Consider the following 22,014-nt stretch of genomic DNA (forward strand, 5'->3'; position numbering starts at 1 on the left):
GTTCTTGATTAGCCAGGGCATCAAATGGTATGGGGAGGAGGCAGGAGAGTGGGGTTGACTAGAAGAATGGGATCAGCCATGATTGAATGAAGGAGCAGACTTGATGAGCCAAATGGCCTACTTCTGTTGCTATATCTTATGATCTTATTATATGGGTGGAACTCAAGAATTGGAAAGGTGCTTTCACTCAGATGGGTTTATACTACAGACCCCCAAACGTACTAGACTTTGTACCAGGGAGTGAGCTGGCCTGGTGACTGCTCTGATCTGTCTGTTGGTGAACACTTGGGAAACAGTGATCACATCTTGAGCTTCAAGATAGCTATGAATAAGGATAGACATGTTCCAGTAAGAGGGAAGGACAAAGATGGCAAGACAGGGGAACCTTGGATGATACAAGAGATGGTTAATTGAGTCAAGAAGAAGGAAGAAACATGTATGACTTGGGAAGCTGAAATCGGACAAGGTATTTAAAAACGAACAAGGACCCAGAAGGAAACTGAAACAGGAATTTAAGCGAGCTGGAATGGATCTTTAAGAGTCCTTGGTGATTAGGGTTAAAATGAATCCCATTCTACACATACATCAAGAGCAGGAGGGTAACTAAGGAGAGGGTAGGACTGCTCAAGAATACAGGAAGGAACGCGGGCTTAGCGGCAGAGGATGTGGGGAAGATCCTGAATGTCTTCTTTGTGTATATATTTACTGAGGAGAAAGATGAAGAAGACAGTGAGGTGGGAGTGGAGCATGCTAAGATGCTCAGGCATTTTGAGATGAGGGAAGATAGTGTTAGCTCTCTTAGAGAGCATTGATGTGGATAAATTTCCAGAGCCTATGGGATATACCCTGAGTTTCTGAGAGAGGTGAGTGAATACACAACCCTTAAGGATAGGACTCCTGAACACGTGGAGAATCATGATGACAGCCAGCATAGTTTTGTACAGAGTAGATCCTTTCTGGCTAATCTGACGGAGTTGGATTGAAGAAGGCAGAGCAGTGGATGCTGTCTACATGGATTCCACAAGGCTCATCCAGAAGATAAGGATATGTGCGATACATTTTCTATGCCTGTAGAAGTCATTAGGTAGTGGTGGATCTCAGGCTGTCTGTGACTCAGGGTGTTCCACAGGGATCTTCGTTACTTACTGTATATGTGGTCGGGTGGGCTACAAGGTTCACACACCAGATAAAGTTTGGTGGTGTGGATAGCACGGAAGACTGCCGACGGATAAAACAGAACACAGATCCATTGCAGCTGAAGGTTAATCTGGGCAATGGTGAAGTGTTGCAGTTTGGGAGATCCAATATAGAGAGAAGGAACACAGTGGGGGGGGGGGGTGGAGAGGAGAGATCCTTAACAGTGTTGATGTACAGAGGGATCTTGGTATCCAGACACCCTGAAAGTTGCGGTACAAGTTGACAGGGGTGTCTGGTGTGCTCTGGTTTCCTCCCACAGTCCAAAGACCTACCGGTTGGTAGGATAATTGTTCATTGTAAATTGTCCCGTGAGTACACTGTGGTTAAGTGGGGGATCACTGGCCGGCACGGCTCGAAGAGCCAGAAGGGCTTATTCCGTGCTGTGTCTCAGGGAATGAGAAAAATATCAGGGCAGCCTGAGGCTGTTTTATTTTCTCGAGTGGTGGAGGCTGAAAGGAAATTTCATTTATATTTATTTTATAAAACGTATGAGGCAAAGGTAGAGTAGATAGTCAGTATCTTTTTTTCCCCGAAGATTGTAATGTCCAGTATAAGAGAGCATTTATTTAAGGCAAGACGGGATAAATACAAAATAGATGCAAGAGACTTTATTGATTTAACATACACGCAGTGGTGGATCTCTGCAAAACACTATCGGGGTGGAGGTGAGGCACAGAGCATAGGCGTGTTTATGAGTCAACAGCGTTAAGGACTGTTTCAGGCATATTGATCATTGGTCAGGGTCCAGAGGAAGAGAGATTAACGGGGGTTATTGGTTTAATGATTCTGACATGGCATAGTAATCAAATGCCGTTCTATGGTCCATCTGTATAACTGCAAGGTATCCATTCTATGTAATGGACGAAAACAGCATCTTGGTCTTCATCGCTTGGTCCTCGTTTCACCTCTCATTTTCACCTTTGGGCAGATTATCTGAGAGAGAAAAAACAATATCTCGATTCAGATTCACAGTGAATAAAGTTGGGGATTTCAATATATGATGTACAAAGAAATCGAGAGTTTACCCAATGTCTTTTATTAATTTTAAACCCAATTAATTCTAACAAGTAATAAAACACAAAGGAAAAGAGAAGTTTGTCCATACAGAGGGGTGCGGGCCAAACGCGAGTGAATGGGACTGTTACAAGATGTTACCAACCGCACCAGTTTCCGGGGTTTGGACTCTCTACCTCTGGAGAACGGATAGCTGGCACAGCCCCTTCACGGGCTCAGGGTGGGCCCGCTAATTGGCAGTCATGTTTCGGGTACTCTGTATTGTGTGCCAGCTCTCACGAGGAGGATGCCAGAGCTGCTCAGGTGAGGTTGTCGGTTGCCCTCTTGTGCCGGTACATCTTCTGACCCGGGAGAGATTCGACGGAGACCTGGGTTCTTGCCGCGGATTCCTCACTCAATGCTCATGGGTGATAAAAACTGCAGCCGTCCTGGTTCCCTTCGGATCTGGAAAAGTGGCCTTCACAATCTCCATCCTCTCCTCACAAGGGCCACTGCGCGATGGGAACGAAGGTCGGAGATTTGAGCGCATTCGGAGGAGTTCATGGTCTCCATGAGAAAGGTGTTTCACCATCCCGCTGGAACAAACGGAGCCTGGCACGTTCCGATGAAGCTGCATCAGGGACGCCGGTCAGCGGCTGACTACGCTATTGAGTTCTGAACTTTGACGCAAGAGAGTGGGAAGCCTTGGCCACTCCGTACTTGCCCGGGCTCCGCGATGAGCTAATTGAAGCTCCCAACTTGGGAGAGCCTACAGGCTCCTCATCAACCAGTCGATGGGTTTGACGATCATTGAGGCTGAAGAGGGCTAGCAAGAGCCCCTCAATCCACTGTGGTTTCACCTCCCCCCACACCGCCCCCAGCCTGTTTCCTGCCTGGGGTTCTGTCAAGCCCAAGCAGATGGGTTACACCAGGCTCTCCGTCGACGAGAGGTCCCGGCGTCAGAATCAAGACTGCTGCTAATAGTGTGGGGAAGTGGGTCACTGGTGGGCCGAGTGTCGGAAGCTTCAGCAGCCTGGCAGACCGCTAAGACTGCGGTGTTGCAGATGAGGATAGGGGATCACGTGGAGATTAGCTTCTACATCATACCTGGTTATGCCCTTCGGCCTTGTGAACACTACAGCCATTTTCCAGGCCTTTGTCAACTACATGCTCCAGGATACTCTCCATAAGTATGCCTTCGTCTACCTGGATGATATCCTGATCTTCTCAAAGTCTGTGGAGGGGCATGCTGCTCACGTCTGGGACATTGCAAAGAGTCTTCTAGACCATGGACCTTATGTCAAGTTGGGGGAGTCTGAGCTTCACATGACAACCATTTCATTTTTGGGTTTCATCATCTCAAGATGGACCCTAGGAAGACCCAGGCAGACAGAGACTGGCCACCACTGTTACGCCTGTGGCCCCCTCCTTTTTGAGAATCGCAGGATCGCTATTGATTCGGGTCGGGAGACCAAGGAAATGAGAGGGAGACATGCAGATTCCTCAACGTTTGGAATGTGTCCTGGGCCTCTGAGAGACCAAGCCACAGGAAGCGGCCATTATCTCTTGGAGACGGAATTGTGTATTGAATACTGTACCATTCATCGAAGCCCCCAGGCAATGAACTGAGGGGGGGTTGGTGGAGGGATTGCATCATCCCAACCTGATTGACATCTGAGACCCTGTGAGTCAGGATAAAAGAGGGAGAGGGAGAGGGAGAGGGAGAGGAGACTGCTGGGCTTTGGCTCAGCGGGCTTCGGTGAGCCTGGGTACGTGTTTGCTGAGGTAAAAAAGGTAAGGTCAGTAGGTACTTTTTTCATTTGAAAGGCCATTAGTGTGTTTGAGTAGGTCAGTCAATGCTTTCCCATCACATAATTGGACAAGATGACCATCAGTATGGGGTGCAAAGAACATGTGATAAGAACATCAAATTCTTCCAGGTTGTCAGAGGAGATATTTAACATTATAAATAGATAAGCCAAGACAATGATACAAACCAAAATTCAATGCTTGTGGACAAAGTCATTCACCTTTGGTTTTTAAAGTTGCGCTGCACAATAACATCAATAAAATATGGGTTAAAATATCCCAGAAGGAAAGCATATGATGCACCATAGGACAAAGATCCAACTTGATCCTTCACATCCTTCAATTATGGCCTTTCACCTTTCATTTATTCTGACTAATCTGGGGTCAGGTAATGGGGGAGACAGCTAGAGCAGTGGTGTGCTCCGTATGCAGTATGTGGGAGGTCAGGGTCAACACAGTTGTCCCTGATGACCACACCTGCAATAGGTGCGTCCAGCTGCAGCTCCTATCAGCCCGAGTTAGGGAGTTGGAGCAGGAGCTGGATGAACTACGGATCATTCGGGAGGCAGAGGCAGAGATAGATAAGAGTTATCGGGAGGTAGTCACACCGAAAAGACAGGAGGTAGGCAAATGGGTGACAGTCAAGAGAGGCAGGGGGAGCAGACAGAGAGAGAAGAGCACCCCTGTGGCCGTTCCCATCAACAATAAGTATACCGTTTTGGATACTGTTGGTGGGGATGACCTACCAGGAACAAGCTGCAGTGGTCCTGTCTCCGGCACTGAGGTTGGACCCTCAACTAGGAAGGGGAGGAGGGAAGAGAAGAGAGCGGTATTGGTAGGGGATTCTATAGTCAGGGGGGCGGATAGGAGATTTCGTGGGGAAGATTGGGAGTCTCGAATGCTATGTTGCTTCCCTGGTGCCGGGGTCTGAGACATCTCAGATCGGGTGCAGGTTATTCTCGAGAGGGAGGGCAAGAATCCAGATGTTGTGGTCCATGTAGGGACCAACGACGTGGGTAGGATGAGTGAAGGGGTCCTGCGTAGGGAGTTCAGGGAGTTAGGTGTGAAGCTGAAGGGCAGGACCTCCAGGGTAACAATCTCAGGATTGCTACCTGTGCCATGTGCGAGTGAGGCAAGGAACAGAAGGATTATACAGATTAATACATGGCTGAGAGGATGGTGCAGGAGGGAGGGCTTCAGGTTTGTAGATAATTGGGCTTTGTTCCAGGGAAGGTGGGATCTGTTCCGACGGGACGGTTTACACCTGAACTGGAGTGGTACTAACATTCTTGCAGGGAAGTTTGCCAGTGCTTTTCGGGGGGGGGGGGTGGGGTTTAAACTAAATTTGCAGGGGGCAGGGATCCAGAATGCAAGAGAGGATAGCGAGATTGAAGAATAAAGGACAGGTGGGGACTACACGGTTCCGGAATATTAAGTGAGTAGTTGAGAAAGATGAGGCAGAACAAGTGATAAGGAGGACACATGTACAGAGGGATGGTCTGACAGAACATGGAGTTAAATGTGCTGAAAGAATAAATAAATTTAGGAATTCAAGGGGCGTATAGCCCGATGGGAGTTCGGGGAGCTGGGTTAAGCACAATAAGCAGCGATTTAAACAGCAGACAGACCCATTGGAATTTTCCTCTGCATCAGTGATGGGGCATAATGGCCACTGTATTAGATGTAATGCCCTGGTTCATAGTGTTTACTGTTATGTTGTATGTATTTCATTTTGTGCTGATGTGTGAGAGCAGCTTGTTTTCACCTTGCGTTTGGGTTACTGTTGAAGATAAGAGATGGGAGAATTGTGTGCCACTCATTTGTAACAGGGTAATGAATTACACACCATTCACACAAACAGGGGGTTTGAGGGGTGGGTTTGCACCTCAGTCTCACACGTTTGGCGGGGCAGAGATTGTCTTGATAAAATGCCAACACTCTGGAGGTTTGACAAAATGGCAGGGAAAGACTTTGTTTTGGTCCAGACTAGCATCGACGTTAAGGCAGTGGAACTGCCTGGTACTATTGGGGTCCCGGGAGAGGAGAGAGACTGTGGGTTGTCCATACTCTCTGGGACGAGGAGAGTGAAGGAGAGTGTGTCAAATCACAAGCTGAGTCTCCCGTAGCTGGGGGCGGAGACTTCAAAGACAGGCCGCCCTCATTTCTGCGAAGGAGTGGTCTGATTTGGAATGACTAATGAGTCCCCCAGTGAAGGGTGGGACTTCTGAGTTGGTATCAGCCCTTACCACCCTGGTGAATAACTGGCCCAGTGCCCGGGCAGAGCGTCCTAACTATCGAAAGCCGGGAATATACTCTGGGGTGAAGCCCACCCCCGAGGGGGAAGAGGAGTATGAGGCCTGGCCAGAGCAGGCCGCTCTGTTAGATGAGTGGTCGTGCTGTGATGACGTAAAACGACAGCCATTGGTTGAAAGTTTGGGAGGGCAGCTGCTGATGTAATGAGAGCTGGAAAGACACAGAACTCCTTTGCCAGCTCTGCGGCTCACATGCAAGCGGTAGAAAAGGTGCTTGGTGCGACGGGAAACCCAGTGGAGCTCATGATGGGGTTTCAGAACGTGCGTCAAGAGAAGGGGGAGAATCTTTCTGCCTACGTTTTTTGGCTAGAGAGGCAGCTAAATTGCCTGTGGCAATTCAGACGGTTGAGGTGAATCAGTGGCGAGAGGCGAATGGGCCTGATTGCTTGGGGCCTCCAAATGTCTCATAAGATGCGCTCCATGCCCTCGTTTGTCGAGTTGATCGGAGAAGTACAGGAGAAGAATGCGATGGAGGTGCAAGAGGTCTCTGTCTGTAGGGTACAGTCCTCAGTAGTCCCCTTGGCTGAGGTGAGCTCCTGGCAGGGTTTAGGACTGAGATGTCCCAGCTGTTATCAGTGGGTGTAGCCCCCCTGTGATGGAGCTGATAGGGAGGCGGACTCTCTAAAGGGTCGGACTATACAGAGGCCAGCTAGCAGTCGGGGTCCTGTGAGAAGGGGAGCGGCCGGTATTGTCTGTTATACCTGTGGTGAAGAGGGACACTTCAGGCAGGGGTGTGAACGACGGGAAGCCCCTCAGAGTGAGCCCCCTAAGCAGAGAGAGACATTGCGAAAGAGGAGAGACCCAGTGAGGGGATGGCCTGGCATATCGGGGGAACACATTCCCAGCAATATATCAAGGAACACCCTAAAGCAAAAGAAAACCAATTTCTGAAGGCTTATTGGGCCAGACTCCAGTGTATCACGATGATGGAGGGTATTTATGCTCGAGACAGGGTCGCGAGTTACTTTCTGTACTGTTCATTTCACAACCAGTATCTGACGCATTGGCCACTGATGACACTCAGTGCACTAGAGATCTGGGGTCTTAGTGCGGCTGATTATCTGTATGATGGTTATTTGTCAGTGAAGCTGGAGTTTTTGGAGGCTGATGTGGGAGTTGCTGAGGTCCTTAGTACATTGAAAATCTAGTCAAGAAGAAAAGGAGTATACAAAAGGTTCAAAAAACTAGGTGATAATAGAGATCTATAAGACCAGCAAGAAGGAGCTAAGAATGAAATTAGAGCCAGAAGGGGCCATGAGAAGGCCTTGGCGAACAGGATTAAAGAAAACCCCAAGGCATTCTACGTATGTGAAGAACGACAGGATGAGACGTGAGAGAATAGGACCTATCAAGTGTGACAGTGGAAAAGTGTGGATGGAACCATAGGAGACAGTTGAGGTACTTTTAATAAACACTTTGCTTCAGTATTCACTACGGAAAAGGATCCTGGCAATTGTAGGGATGACTTACACCGGACTGAAAAGCTTGAGCATATAGAGATTAAGCATCAAGTTGGATTCGTCACCGGGACCAGAGGGATGTTCCCCAGGCTACTGTGGGAGGCGAGGGAGGAGCTGAGCCTCTGGCAATGATCTTCGCATAATGGGGACGGGGGAGGTTCCTGAGGATTGGAGGGTTGAAGATGTTGTTCCCTTATTCAAGAAAGGGAGTAGAGACAGACCAGGAAATTATAGACCAGTGAGTCTTACTTCAGTGGTTGGTAAGTTGATGGAGAAGATCCTGAGAGGCAGGGTTTATGAACATTTGGAGAGGCATAATATGATTAGGAATAGTCAGCATGGCTTTGTCAAGGGCAGGTCGTGCCTTACGAGCCTGATTGAATTTTTTGAGATTGTGACTAAACACATTGATGAAGGTAGAGCAGTAGATGTAGTGAATATGGATTTCAGCAAGGCATTTGATAAGGTACCCCATGCAAGGCTTATTGAGAAAGTAAGGAGGCATGGGATCCAAGGGGACATTGCTTTGTGGATCCAGAACTGGCTTGCCCACAGAAGGCAAAGAGTGGTTGTAGACAGGTCATATTCTGCATGGAGATCGGTGACCAGTGGTGTGCCTCAGGGATCTGTTCTGGGGCCCCCTTCCCTTCATGATTTTTACAAATAACATGGATGAGGAATTGGAGGGATGGGTTAGTAAATTTGCTGATGACACAATGGTTCGGGGTGTTGTGGATAGTGTGGAGGGCTGTCAGACATTACAGTGGAACATTGATTGGATGCAAAACTGGACTGATAAGTGGCAGATGGTGCTCCACACAAATAAGTGTGAAGTGGTTCATTTTGGTAGGTCAAATATGATGGCAGAATTTAGTATTAATGGTAAGACTCTTGGCAGTGTGGAGGCTCAGAGGGATCTGGAGATGCGAGTCCACAGGACACTCAAAGCTGCTGCACAAGTTGACTCTGTGGTTAAGAAGGCATACGGTACATTGACCTTCATCAATCGTGGGATTGATTTTCAGAGCCGAGAGGCAATGTTATAGCTAGACAGGACCCTGATCAGACCCCACTTAGAGTACTGTGCTCATTTCTGGTCACCTCTCTACAGGAAGGACATGGAAACCATAGAAAGTGTGCAGAGGAGATTTACAAGGATGTTGCCTGGATTGGGGAGCACGCCCTGTGAGAATAGGTTAAGTGAACTCAGCCTTTTCTCCATGGAGCAAAGATGAGAGGTGACCTGATAGAGGTGTACAAGATGATGAGAGGCATTGATCGTGTAGATAGTCAGAGGCTTTTCCCCAGGGCTGAAATAGCTAGCATGAGGGGGCACAGTTTTAAGGTGATTGGAAGTAGGTACCTACAGAGATGTCAGGTAAGTTTTTTATGCAGAGTGGTGAGTGTGTGGAATGGGCTGCCGGCAACGGTGGTGAAGGCGGATACAATGGGGTCTTTTAAGAGACTCCCGGATTAGTACATGGAGCATGGAAAAATAGAGGGCTATGGGTAACCCTGGGTAATTTCTAAAGTAAGTACATGTTCAGCACAGCATTGTGGGCCGAAGGGCCTGTATTGTGCTGTAGGTTTTCTGAGTTTCTATTAGTGCTGGTTTGTCTGGACCCCGCTGAGAAGGGCGGAGTTTCAATTCTTGTGGGGACAACTACTGCTATTGTGAGGAGGTTAATGGGAGCCTGCAAGGAGAGAACTTTCTAAAAGCATTGTCCGATCACCCGGTGTTTGAGGAAGTGTGTGGCCGCGTTGGGCCAGACAATGAGCTTAGATGAGGGATTGTGTGGTTCACCCAGTCAAAACCAATCGAGTTATGCCTGGGGAAGTAGTACGAATGACGGGAAACCCCAAAGTTCTGAGAATTTTTGATGCCAAGGCCCTCTTGGTGGATGCTCCAGAAGACCATGAAGAGGAGAAGGGCTTATCTGCTGGGGTACTGGTGAGGCCCGAACTTCAGAAACCCTTTGATGTACAGGTGAACAGGATGACACATCTCTTCCCGGTGACGGTAATGCCTAATGTCCCTGAGAGACAAGCTGGGGAGAAACCCTTTTCGAGAAAGGGAAAGTTAACTGCTGAGTCATTCAACCTCGGGGACTCCCCAGTACCTGCGGATTGAAAGAGGAGGTTGACAGAGAAGATGTTGAAGGCTGGAAGGTGTCTTTTCCACTGACGAGTTTGATGTGGGTTGTTCCAAGAGCACTCGTCACACTGTCTGGGTGACCAAGGACACCCTGTTTAGAGAGAGGTCACTGAGACTGGCCCCCGCAGAGGCGGGGGAAGTTCGGCAGCATTTGTGGACGTTGAAGGAATCATCAGAGTCCCAAAGCCCCTGTGCGTCCCCAGTAGTGGTGGTCAGGAAGAAGAATGGGAAGGTACGGATGTGTGTGGACTATAGGACTCTGAGCAGGCGCACCGTCCCCGACCAGAATACGGCATCGAGGATCGAAGACACGCTGGCCTGTCTGATTGGTGTGAGATGCGCCAGTGTGCTGGACTTGAGGAGTGGACATTACCAGATTCCCATGAGGGAGGCTGACAAAGAAGATGGCATTTATGTTCACTGGGATTTTTCCAGTTCGAAAGGATGCCCTGGGGCATATCGGGAGCCCCTGCGATCCAGTGTGTCATGGAGAAAATGGTGGGGGATATGGAATTGCTTGAGGTATTGGTGCATCTGGATGACTTCATAGTGTTTGAGTCCACTCTGTAAGAACATGAAGCGAGGCTACTGAAGGTGCTGGGCTTCCTGAAAGCTAAAGGGTTAAAACTTTCCCTGGACAAGTGCCAGTTCTGCAAGACATCTGTCAGCTATGTCGGGCACATAATCTTAAGAGATGGAGTAGCTACAGATCTTCCTAAGATGGAGGTGGTGACCACAGGGCCAAGGCCCCAGACTATGAGAGCTTGGCGCTCATTCCTCGTTTCTGTGGGTACAATCGGAGGTTCGTGAAGGACTACGCAAAAGTGAGTTGCCCTTTAAATCAACTTCTGTGTGGTTACCCTCCCTTGGGGAAGAAAAGGATGAGGAGGGTAAAGAAGCCTTTTGGAGTGAGATGAATGTGAAGAGGCATTTCAGTTGCTAAAGGAGCTGCTGACACAAGTGCCTGTACTTTTGCAGACCCCTGGCTGCCGATATGTATTGCATACATATGCCAGCAGAGAGGGCTTAGGGGGTGTCCTGTATCAGGATTAGGGCACAGGGTTGCGGTCTGTTGCGTTTGTCAGCCGGAGTCTGTCACCCTCTGAGAAAAAGTATCCCATGCACACGTGTGGAGTTCCTGGCATTGAAATGGGCTGTGGTTGAGTGACTCCCTCTATGGTACCAAGTTTGAGGTGAGGATGGACAACAATCCCCTAACTTGTATACTGACCTGGTGAAACTGGATGCCATAGGCCATTGGTGGTTGTCTGCCTATGATTTCAGCCTGAAGTACCGGCTGGGAAGCAGAAACACTGATGCTGATGCTTTGTTCTGATGGGTACATGAAGGGCTGGACAGGGACGAGGAGTGGGAGAGCGGGGGGACAGGCTGGGTTTCAGCGGGACCGTGAAGGGGGTGAAGTGGAGCTCAGCCAAGTGGCAGAGGGATCCGAGTCGCAGGAGGGCACAAGTGACAGACCGGGGGAAGCCTACACATTCTGATCAGCGGTATCCCAAGGAGTGTTGGAATTTGAGGAAGTAGATGATAGACAATAGACAATAGGTGCAGAAGTAGACCATTTGGCCCCTCGAGTCTGCACCGCCTGACTCAGAGAGTAAGAAGGTCTCAAAGGATCAGGAGACCCCCAGATAGGGGAACAGGGTGCTACGGCTATCCCCCTAGCAAGATATGTCACTAGCCTTCACAAATGGATTTGACCTTCTGACATCATGAAATTCCTTTGAAAATGGTGTTATTAATGATGGGATGGCAAATTATTTCAAAGTCATGAGGACATGGCTATTTTGGTGGGGCGGAGAGTGTACGCCCTGGTCCCTGTTTTCTCACTGTTATGTTGTTCTATATTTCAGTTTGTGCCGTGCTCCGCCAGCTGCTTGTTTTCCACTGATGTTTGGCTTATTGTTGAAGATTAGAGATGGTAGGATTGTCTGCCATCCAATTAGGATGGTCAAGTTAAAGGAGGTTTCTCTTGTGAGAGACGTTAAGGTTGGGCTTGAGATTTTGGTTAGAGAGATGAAGAGACCCAGATCGGGGCTGCGATTCGACGAAGCCCGGGGGAGATCAAAGGAGGCTCGGTGACGGGGGAACCGTGAACTCCAACTTGTGCACATTAGACAGTTTATTGAAATGGGACCTTTTTTTGGTTCTTTCATTACTAACCCTTTAGTCAAACTAAGAATTATAAAGCTAAATATTTTGGTTGTATGTGGTGTGAAGCGAGCAAACCATTGATGTGTGGGAGTATTTGCTCACAGGGTGCGTGTGAAGTGTCTAGTTGTAGTAGTGCTTGTAGTTAGTGCATGCTGTCTGCCGCCTGGTACTCTCTGCTTACAGCTATTGCCGCTGGCTAGCCTTCTCGACAGAGGGTGGAAAGAGGAGCCGAGTGTGTAGGCCTCCTCCTGCCAGTCCAGAGCCTCTCCACCACCGAGACTCCTGCAGTGCCTCCTCGGGGCCACACACGGAAACTGGGTATCTTACGGTCCCAGGCTAAACTACAGGGGATCTCGGTGTAGCAGTGGGCTCCAGAGACGTGGTGTGCAGGCCCACCACTGTGTGGATACGCCCTGGTGCCTGTCAACCACTGCCCCAGCTATGGGCAAATAGCCCCACTGCCTTGTGGTAAGTCTGTTGAGACAAGGCTGAGGGAGCACACCCCGACAGAAAAGCAATAAGCGGGCCTTAACAGACCAAGGACCCGGCAGCCTCCTGCAGCCAAGATGTAGGACCGGATGTCCTGGGGTCACCCTTGCCACCGGGATTTACCTCATCAGGGTGAAGATAGTGCTACTGGGGATGGCGCACTCCCTGTGGCACTTTAATATCTTCCTTGCGCAGGTCTCCACCTCTGACCACGGTGAGCAATACCTGGACCTTACATTTGGTTGAAGTCTGTCGGCGATGGAGCGTCTGGCAATGGGAGCAGGTATGAGTGGACTGGGAGCTCCTGGTCAGAACCCTGCACAGCAGTGGCACAGGGTATTTGGTCACTAGCAGATGGGACTAAGTGGCAGCTGTTTTCGGCAGACCCCCGTGCGACTGAGCAGCCCTATTTAGGGACCGTGCTGCTCACCCCAATTGGGGAAGGGCCTAGAGAAGGTGGCTTAAACATTGCCCATTCAATCACTCAGCTGGCTAGCTTACTGTGCTTATCCGGCTGTTCCACTGCTGCGGTTGAAATCAGAAACAATACAACCTAAAACTGGCAACATGGAATGTAAGGACTCTCCTGGACTCATATGGCATCTCTGACAGACCTCACCGGAGAACAGCCTTGATCGCTGCTGAGCTGAGATGCTACAACATTGACGTTGCTGCCCTGAGTGAGACCAGGCTCCTGGATGAAGGCTCTTTAACAGAGGAAGGGATGGGTTACACCTTCTTCTGGAAGGGTTTCCCTCCCAGGTGGACAACATCTCCATGGAGTAGGATTGGCCATCAAGAACACCTTTCTACCAAGTCTCACAGAAACACCTGTTGGCATTAGTGAAAGACTAATGACCCTCCGTATCCCCCGGCAAGGAAACGTTATGCCACGCTTCTCAATGCCTACGCACCAACTTTGCCATCTGGGAATGAGGCCAAGGAATGCTTTTATCAGACATTGGATGAAGCTCTTTGCCGGATCCCTAAGAATGATAAGATCCTTTTGCTTGGGGACTTCAACGCTAAGGTGGGACAGAACAACAGGATATGGAGTGGAGTGCTCGGTAGGCATGGTATTGGCAAGGTCAATGCAAATGGCATGAGGCTACTTACTCCTTGCTCTGAGCATAACCTCACCATAACCAACACCATCTTCCAGCAGAAGGCAAAATATAAGACCTTGTGGATGTACCCTCGCTCTAAACATTGGCACATGATCGACTTCATCATTGTGAGACGTAGTGACATCAAGGACATTCTCATCACCCGTGCCATGAGAGGTGCAGAGTGCTGGACATCATATGATTGTGGCCAAGCTCCATATGAAAGTGCGACCACCCCCCCCTTGCGGCTGCAAAAACCCAATAAAAGTGACTAAATTGCAACTGCCTGAGAAACACTGAATCAAAAAGTGATTTTCGACACATCCTAGCTGAGAAACTAAGGGAGCTGAAATCTTGTCTGAGTTCAGAAAATACCACAGAACAACAGTGGACCTATATCAGCTCTGCGCTGTATGAGGCAGCAGCCCAATCCATCGGCCATAAGAGCAGAAACCACCAAGAATGGTTTGACGATAACTCAGACACCATCCACAGCTTGCTTAAGGACATGCACAAAGCACACCGGGGAACTTTAGATAACCCTTCACCCACAAGTATCAGGCAGCTTGGAGGAAAGTGCAAAATGAGAGGTGGACTGAAAAGGCACATGAAATCCAGTCCTTTGCCGATAATAATGACATGCATAGTTTTTACGATGCTGTCAAAACCATTTACAGCCCAATAAATTGATGCATTACTCCCCTGAAAGCAGCAGATGGTCTAACACTTCTGAAGAATCAGAATACCATTCTGCTGAGGTGGGCTGAGCATTTTAACACCCTGCTTAATCAGGATTCTGATGCAGACCCCACCATCCTGGACGAACTGCCTGAACTTCCACCTATCCACGACCTCAGTCTACCACCAACCTTCCAGAAGGTTCTATCAGCTGTCCATTCCCTTAAGAACAACAAGTCCCCTGGCACTGACAATATCCCTGCTGAGTTACTGAAGAACGGAGTGTACAAGTGTATGCACACCCCCTAGCAGTACATCACCAAGGCCTGGACTAATGAGAACATCCCACAGCAATGGAGAAATGCAAACATTGTTTTTTTTTAAACTTTTTAAATTAAGTTTTCAGATGATCACAGAAAGAAAAAAAATAATACCCTTCCCCCCTCCCCTTAGCCCCTCCCCCCTAACATCCCTTTCCCATTTTTGTCTTGACTTATGGACTCCTTGTTTAATTGCCTATTTTTGAATCAAGCTGTACATACAAGAAATAAATTTTTTAGTTTTTCCTTTTTGAATTAAAGTTTCTATTTCACTAGATTTCAGCAATAACATTGTTTGACCTAATTTTTCTCTCAAGTAAACCCTTAATTGGAAATAACAAAAAAGAGTGTTGTTTGATACTTTATATTTATTCTTTAATTGATCAAATGACATTAATATACCTCCTTCAAAACAATCTCCTATGTATCTAATCCCTTTTTGAAACCAGTTGTATAAAAGTTAGTTATCCATTGTAAAAGGAATAAATTTATTTTGAAATAAAGATCTCTTTGCTAATAAAGATTTCTTTATCTCATCATCAATATTTATCTTATTCCATAAATAAATCAAATGTTTTAATATTGGAGATTCTTTCTTTTCCCGTATCCATTTAGATTCCCACTTATATATAAATTCTTCTGGTATATTTTCTCCTATTTTATCTAATTCTATTCTAATCCATGCTGGTTTATCTTCATCAAAAAAAGATGCAATAAATCTAAGTTGATTTGCTTTATAATAATTTTTAAAGTTTGGAAGTTGTAACCCTCCAAGGTCAAATTTCCATGTCAATTTTTCCAACGATATTCCTGACATCTTACCTTTCCAAAGAAACTTCTTCACATATTTATTTAACTCTTGAAAAGACTTCTGGGGTAATTGTATTGGTAGTGATTGAAATAAGTATTGTATTCTAGGGAATATATTCATTTTTATGGTATTTACTCTACCTACTAATGTTATTGGTAATATCATCCATTTATCAAGATCTTCTTGAATTTTTTTCAATAATGGTAAGTAATTTAATTTGTATAAGTTCTTTATAGCATTATCAACTCTTATACCTAAATATTTTATACCATTTGCCGGCCATCTAAATTGAGTTATTAATCGACATTGACTATAATCTCCTTTAGTAAGAGGTAAAATTTCACTTTTATCCCAATTTATTTTGTAACCTGATATTTTCCCATATTCTTCTAATCTATAGGATAATTTACGCAACGAGTGCAATGGGTTTGTTAAATAAAGCAGAACATCATCAGCAAATAAGTTAATCTTGTATTCTTCCTGGTTAACTCTGAAACCCATAATATCTGGGTCCATTCTAATTAATTCAGCTAATGGTTCCATCGCCAACACAAATAAAGCAGGTGATAATGGACAACCTTGCCTAGTTGACCTTGTTAACTGAAATGATGTTGAAATTTGACCATTTGTCACTACTTTAGCTTTGGAATTAATATTTAAGGTTTTGATCCATTTTATAAAAGATACCCCTAACTCATATTTTTCCAATACCTTAAATAAAAAAATCCCATTCCAATCTATCAAATGCCTTTTCTGCATCTAAAGTAACTACCACACTCATTTCCTCCCTCTTTTGAGCCAAATGAATTATACTAAATAACCGAGTTACATTATCTGCCGATTGTCTATTTTTAATAAATCCTGTTTGATCCATATGTATTAATTTTGGTAAGTATTTAGATAGTCTGTTAGATAAGATTTTTGCTATTATTTTATAATCAGTATTTAACAAAGAAATAGGTCTATATGATGTTGGCTTTAAAAGATCTCTTTTTTTTGGGCAATACTATTAAAACAGCTGTCGAAAAAGATTCTGGAAGTTTATGCGTTCTTTCTGCTCGATGTATTAACTCCATAAAAGGGGGAATTAATAAATCTTTAAACTTCTTATAAAATTCAGGCGGAGAACCATCTTCTCCTGGAGATTTATTACTTTGAAATGATCCTAGAGCTGCTTCAACCTCTTTTAATGTAATAGGCATATCTAATCTCTTCTGTTCTTCCGTATTTAATTTTGGAAGAGTTATTTGTGATAAAATCCTTTCTATCTTGACATTATCATTTTGTGATTCTGATTTATACAATTCAGAATAAAAATTCTTGAAAGTTTCATTAATTTCTAAAGGTTTATAAGTAATTTTATTTACTCTTGTTCGAATTGCATTTATCGTTTTAGAAGTCTGGTCTGTTTTTAACTGCCATGCAAGGACCTTGTTCATAATATCTCTGTTTAGTTCTCATAATTGCTTTTTCTGTTCGATATGTCTGAAGTGTATTATATTGTAACTTCTTATTAATAAGCTGTCTTCGTTTTTCTTCTGTCATATATCTTTGAGATTCTTTTTCTAATTTTGTAATCTCTTTTTCCAATTGATCTATTTCTATCATATATTCCTTCTTAATTTTAGAAGTATAACTTATTATCTGACCTCTCAAATATGCCTTCATTGCTTCCCACAATATAAATTTATCATCAACTGAATGTGAATTTGTATCTAAAAACTGAATCTGCTTTTTCATAAAATCACAGAAATCTTGACGTTTTAGTAACATTGAATTAAATCTCCATCTATAAATTGATTCCTCTTTATCTATCATTTCCATTGTCATTATCAAAGGAGAATGATCTGACAATATTCTTGCTTTATATTCCATGTTTTTCACTCTATCTTGCATATTCATTGATAATAAGAAAAAATCTATCCTTGAATATGTTTTATGTCTATTTGAATAAAATGAATAATCTCTTTCTTTTGGGTTAATTCTTCTCCATATATCAATCAAATTTAAGTCTTTCATCAATGATAGAGTTAATTTTGCTACTTTTAATTTTGTGACAACCTTTGTTGATCTATCTAAAACTGGATCTAAACAAAAGTTAAAATCTCCACCTATTAATATTTTGCCATGTGCGTTAGCCAAATTCAAAAAGACCTCTTGTATAAATTTTACATATTTTTTGTTTGGTGCATAAATATTCATAAGAGTCCATAATTCTGAAAAAATTTGACAATGTATAATTACATATCTCCCCACCGAATCAATTAATACATTTTGTATTTTAATTGGTAAATTTTTATTAACCAAAACTGCAACTCCTCTCACCTTTGAATTAAATGAAGCTGCAATAACATTTCCAACCCAGTCTCTTTTTAATTTCTGATGTTCTATCTCCGTTAAGTGTGTTTCTTGTAAAAAAGCTATATCTATTTTCATTTTTTTAATGTTAAAATTCTTTTTCTTTTCACCAGTCCATTAAGCCCATTAACATTAAAACTTAAAAAATTCAGTAAATTAGTCATTATTTTCAATTATGTTACTCCAATCTATAATAATACCTAATCTTTCAACTTTCGTGGTATCTTGGGAAATCTTTCTAAAATTCTCCATGTTGCTATGTGTGTCCCCACCGATCTTCCAGGCAGAAAGATAGAAGAAAAATAGAGTATAAAGAAGAAAACAAAATACCCCCCTACTAATGTTGTGAAAAAAAAAGAACACAACATTACCCCCACTATTGTATGGGTCATGGCGATCGCCATGATTACACATGTGAATCCTGTAGTAATCAATCCAAAGAATCCCAGCCCCCCGCAACATAAGAAAGTATATATATAAGAAGAAAAAAAAATACTATTCTCAATTAGTATATCTGAAATTTTGCTTTTCTCTCCTATGTCGTCCTTAAATGTCCATCACTTCCATTCACTGTCTCTGTCTTCATCTTTAATCCATTACACTTGGAGATCTCTATGTGTAATTAGAAAGTATTTGGAAGTTTTTGTGCGAACTCCTCTGCTTCTCGATAATCAGTAAAAAATCTTCTTTTTCCCTCCTCAAAAAAAAATTATCAGTGTTGCAGGGTGACGCATTATAAATCTATAACCCTTTTCCCATAAAACTCGTTTCGCTGTGTTAAATTCCTTCTTTCTCTTCAAAAGGTTATAACTTATATCAGGATAGAAAAGAACTGCCTTCCCTGCTATTATCAATGGCCCGTTTCTCTTTTTGGCACATTGGGCAGCCGCCTTCAGGATCTTTTCTTTATCTTGGTATCTTAAGCATTTTATCAAAATTGATCGTGGATTTTGATCAGCTTGAGATCTTGACCTTAAGGCTCTATGAGCCTTTCAATCTCAATTAGAGTTTCTCCTTCCATTTCCAATTTTTCAGGAATCCATTTTTGAAAAAAATTTATTGAATCTTCTCCTTCTATATCTTCTTTAAGTCCAACAATTTTAATATTATTTCATCTACTAAAATCTTCAAGGTTATCAACTTTTTCCAACATTTGTTTTCTTTCTGATGTCCAGGCAGCAATATCATCTTCCATTTTATTCATTCTTTCAACCATGTCTTCCATTGTAGTTTCCAAATCTATAATTCTCTTTTCCAATTTTTCCTGTCTTTTTGTCATTTTCTCAAACATAATCTCTACATTTATCATTTTTTTGTGATTAATTTTAATGCACCTACTTTACGCATTATTTGCATCAAACTCTTTTCTATATTTCCAGAAGAACTTTTACCTCCATCTTCATCTGATTTTTCCAGAGAATCTGACTCTCCCTCAGGATCACTTTCACTTTCGGTTTCAGTCGTAACTGGGATTTGTAGTTCAGGTTGTTCTCGTTTGCGCATGCTCCTTCCTTCACGTTTGCGCAGTTCTTGTTGGTCTTTTTCTTTAGAAATGGTCAATGTTGCCGCAGTCTCCCGCTCTGCATCGCCAGTGGTACCTGAGCCCGCGGTTCTCGGCCTTGATTCTGTTCCAACTTGTGTTGTCTTCACGGTAGTAGTTTTCTTCATCTTCTGTTTATAAGGCATAACTTGAAACAATCTGGAGTAGTTTATAAGTAACTTTTAGAAAGTATTAACTAACTTTTCTTCACTTAAACATTAATTTACTGATTTTTTACGGGAGAGCTGGGTTCCAGTGTCTTGATCCTATGTCATCACGTGACGTCCCCCTAAATGCAAACATTGTTTGTAATTTATAAGAACAAGGGTGACAATGCCATCTACGGCAATAGTAGGGGCATCTCACTCCTTTCTGTTGCCGGAAAGGTCCTGACTAAGGTGATATTTCAGAGGCTCATCAGCAACATCACCGAGTCGATGCTGCCTGAATCGCAGTGTGGATTTAGGAAGAACAGGAGCACGATCGACATGATCTTCACAGCCCGGCAGCTTCAGGAAAAGTGCCGGGAGCAACATCAGGACCTGTTTATGGCCTTTGTCGACCTCTCCAAAGCATTCGACACTGTGCAAGGAGAGCTCTTATGGGATGTCCACCTCGGGTTTGGCTGTCCCAATAAATTTGTTAACATTCTCCACCAGTTCCACAATGGGATGACTGCTTGGTGACCATAGGAGGACAAGAGTCCGAGCCCTTCCTTGTACGCACGGGGGTGAGGCAGGGGTGTGTGCCAGCGCCAGTGCTCTTTAACATCTTCCTCCTGTGTTACCAAGCTGCTCCACAATGAGATTAAAGACCGCACCAGTGTGGCAGCGGATGTCAGATTAGATGGCATCAGGAAGCTCCACACAACCACCAAACTCCGCAGAGAACGGGTTCGGGAGCTGCACTATGCAGATGACCGTACTCTTGTACCCATACTCCAGAGGATCTTCAGACTGTCCTTGCTGTGGTGGTGATGGCGTACAGCAGGATGGGGCAGACCGTCAATACCACCAAGACAGAAGTGGTTTGCCAATGGAGTGCCAGTGTACAACCCACTCTACCTGCCTTCACTGTTGGTGATGAAAAGCTGTCAGTAGCGCCATCTTTCAAATACCTGGGGAGCATTCTCTCTGAGGATAGTGGCATTGACAACGACATCCAGAGCCGCATTAAACAGGCATCAGCTGCCTTTGGGAGACTTCGGCGTAGAGTCTTTCAGAACAAGAGCCTTCGTCCCTCCACAAGGGTCACTCTATATCAAGCGGTCTGTGTCACCACCCTCCTTTATGGCTGTGAAACTTGAGTAACCTACAGCCGTCACATCAAGTCCTTGGAGTGTTTCCACATAATCTGCCTTCAGTGCTTCCTGGGAATTACTTGGCATGAGCGGGTGCCTCACACTGAAATACTGATAAAGACCAACTGCAGAAGTATTGAGGCCACAATCACCCAGCGTCAGTTGCAGTGGCTGGGGCACATGGTAAGGATGCCCCCATGTCAGCTATCCCGCAGAGTGTTATACGGCCTGCTACATCATGGTCAACGCTCAGCTGGAGGGCCGAAGAAGCACTATAAGGATCAGATGAAGAATGGTTTAAGTGAGTGCAAGATCAGACCCGAGGAACTGGAGGATGTGACTGCTGAGCGTAACACTTGGCGACAGTTGTGTGGGGACGGAGTTCATATTCTGGAGACGGAAAGAACAACCAGAAGACAGCAGAAGAGAGTCAGGAGAGATACAGCCATGGTTGCCATCACTACCACCACCACCACATATACATGTCCCACCTGCAATAGGGCTTGTGGGTCCAGGATAGGACTGTATAGTCACCGCTAAAGGAGTGGACGTCGTCATCTGATTCCGATGGACAACCGAAGAAGAAGAGACTGTCTGTTATTTCATGGCACTCATTTCTACCAGGGTAACAAGTTACACAGCATCCACACAAACGGAGTTTTGGGATGGGCTCGCGCCTCAATCTCACGCGTTTGGTGGGGCCAGAGATTGTCTTTGCTAGAATTATGCAGCTGAGGAACCCCGAGTGTTTCATAAGTGATCACTACACCTGTTCATTAAGGTAAATAGTTAATCGGGCAATCATGTGGTAGGAATTCAATGCATTAAAGCATGCTGACATGGTCAAGAGGTTCAGTTATTCAGACCAAACATCAGAATGAGGAAATGATATGACTTAGATGACGTTGACCATGCACTGATGGTTGGTGCCTGATGGGGTGGTTTGAGTATCTCGGAAATTGCTGGTCTCCTGGCATTTTCATTCATGACAGTCCAGTGAGTGGCAGTTCTGTGGCCGAAAATACCTCGATAATGAGAGAGGAAGGTGGCAGCAACTCAAATAACCATATGTTATGACAGTGGTGTGCAGAAGAGCGCCTCTGAATGCACAACACATTGAATCTTGAAGTGGATGGGCTACGGCAGCAGACCGCACCAGGTTCCAGAGGTACCTGATAAAGTTGCCACTGAGAGTGTCTAAGATCTCACCCAAAGGCTAGTACTGCAATGGATCAACACGCATCAGTGGGGATTTATGCTGACGTGCATGAATCCCCACGGAGTGTGAAGGTGAAAACAGAACACTGTCAGAGG

General features: G+C 44.9%; 1 protein-coding gene across 2 annotated transcripts in view; it reads right to left on the minus strand.

Moving 5' to 3' along the window:
* Window positions 1-1,790: 1,790 nt before the first annotated feature.
* Window positions 1,791-22,014, minus strand: part of LOC132402532 (transcobalamin-1-like) — an 81,254-nt gene continuing 61,030 nt past the window's right edge. For both annotated transcript variants that reach the window (XM_059985388.1, XM_059985387.1), the window contains one exon: window positions 1,791-2,130. In XM_059985388.1, coding sequence (XP_059841371.1) covers window positions 2,099-2,130 — 32 coding nt within the window. In that variant the 3' untranslated portion in view covers window positions 1,791-2,098. The remainder of the gene's footprint in view (window positions 2,131-22,014) is intronic.

The sequence above is a fragment of the Hypanus sabinus genome, chromosome 12, assembly GCF_030144855.1.
Source record: "Hypanus sabinus isolate sHypSab1 chromosome 12, sHypSab1.hap1, whole genome shotgun sequence".
Taxonomy (NCBI): Eukaryota; Metazoa; Chordata; class Chondrichthyes; order Myliobatiformes; family Dasyatidae; genus Hypanus; species Hypanus sabinus.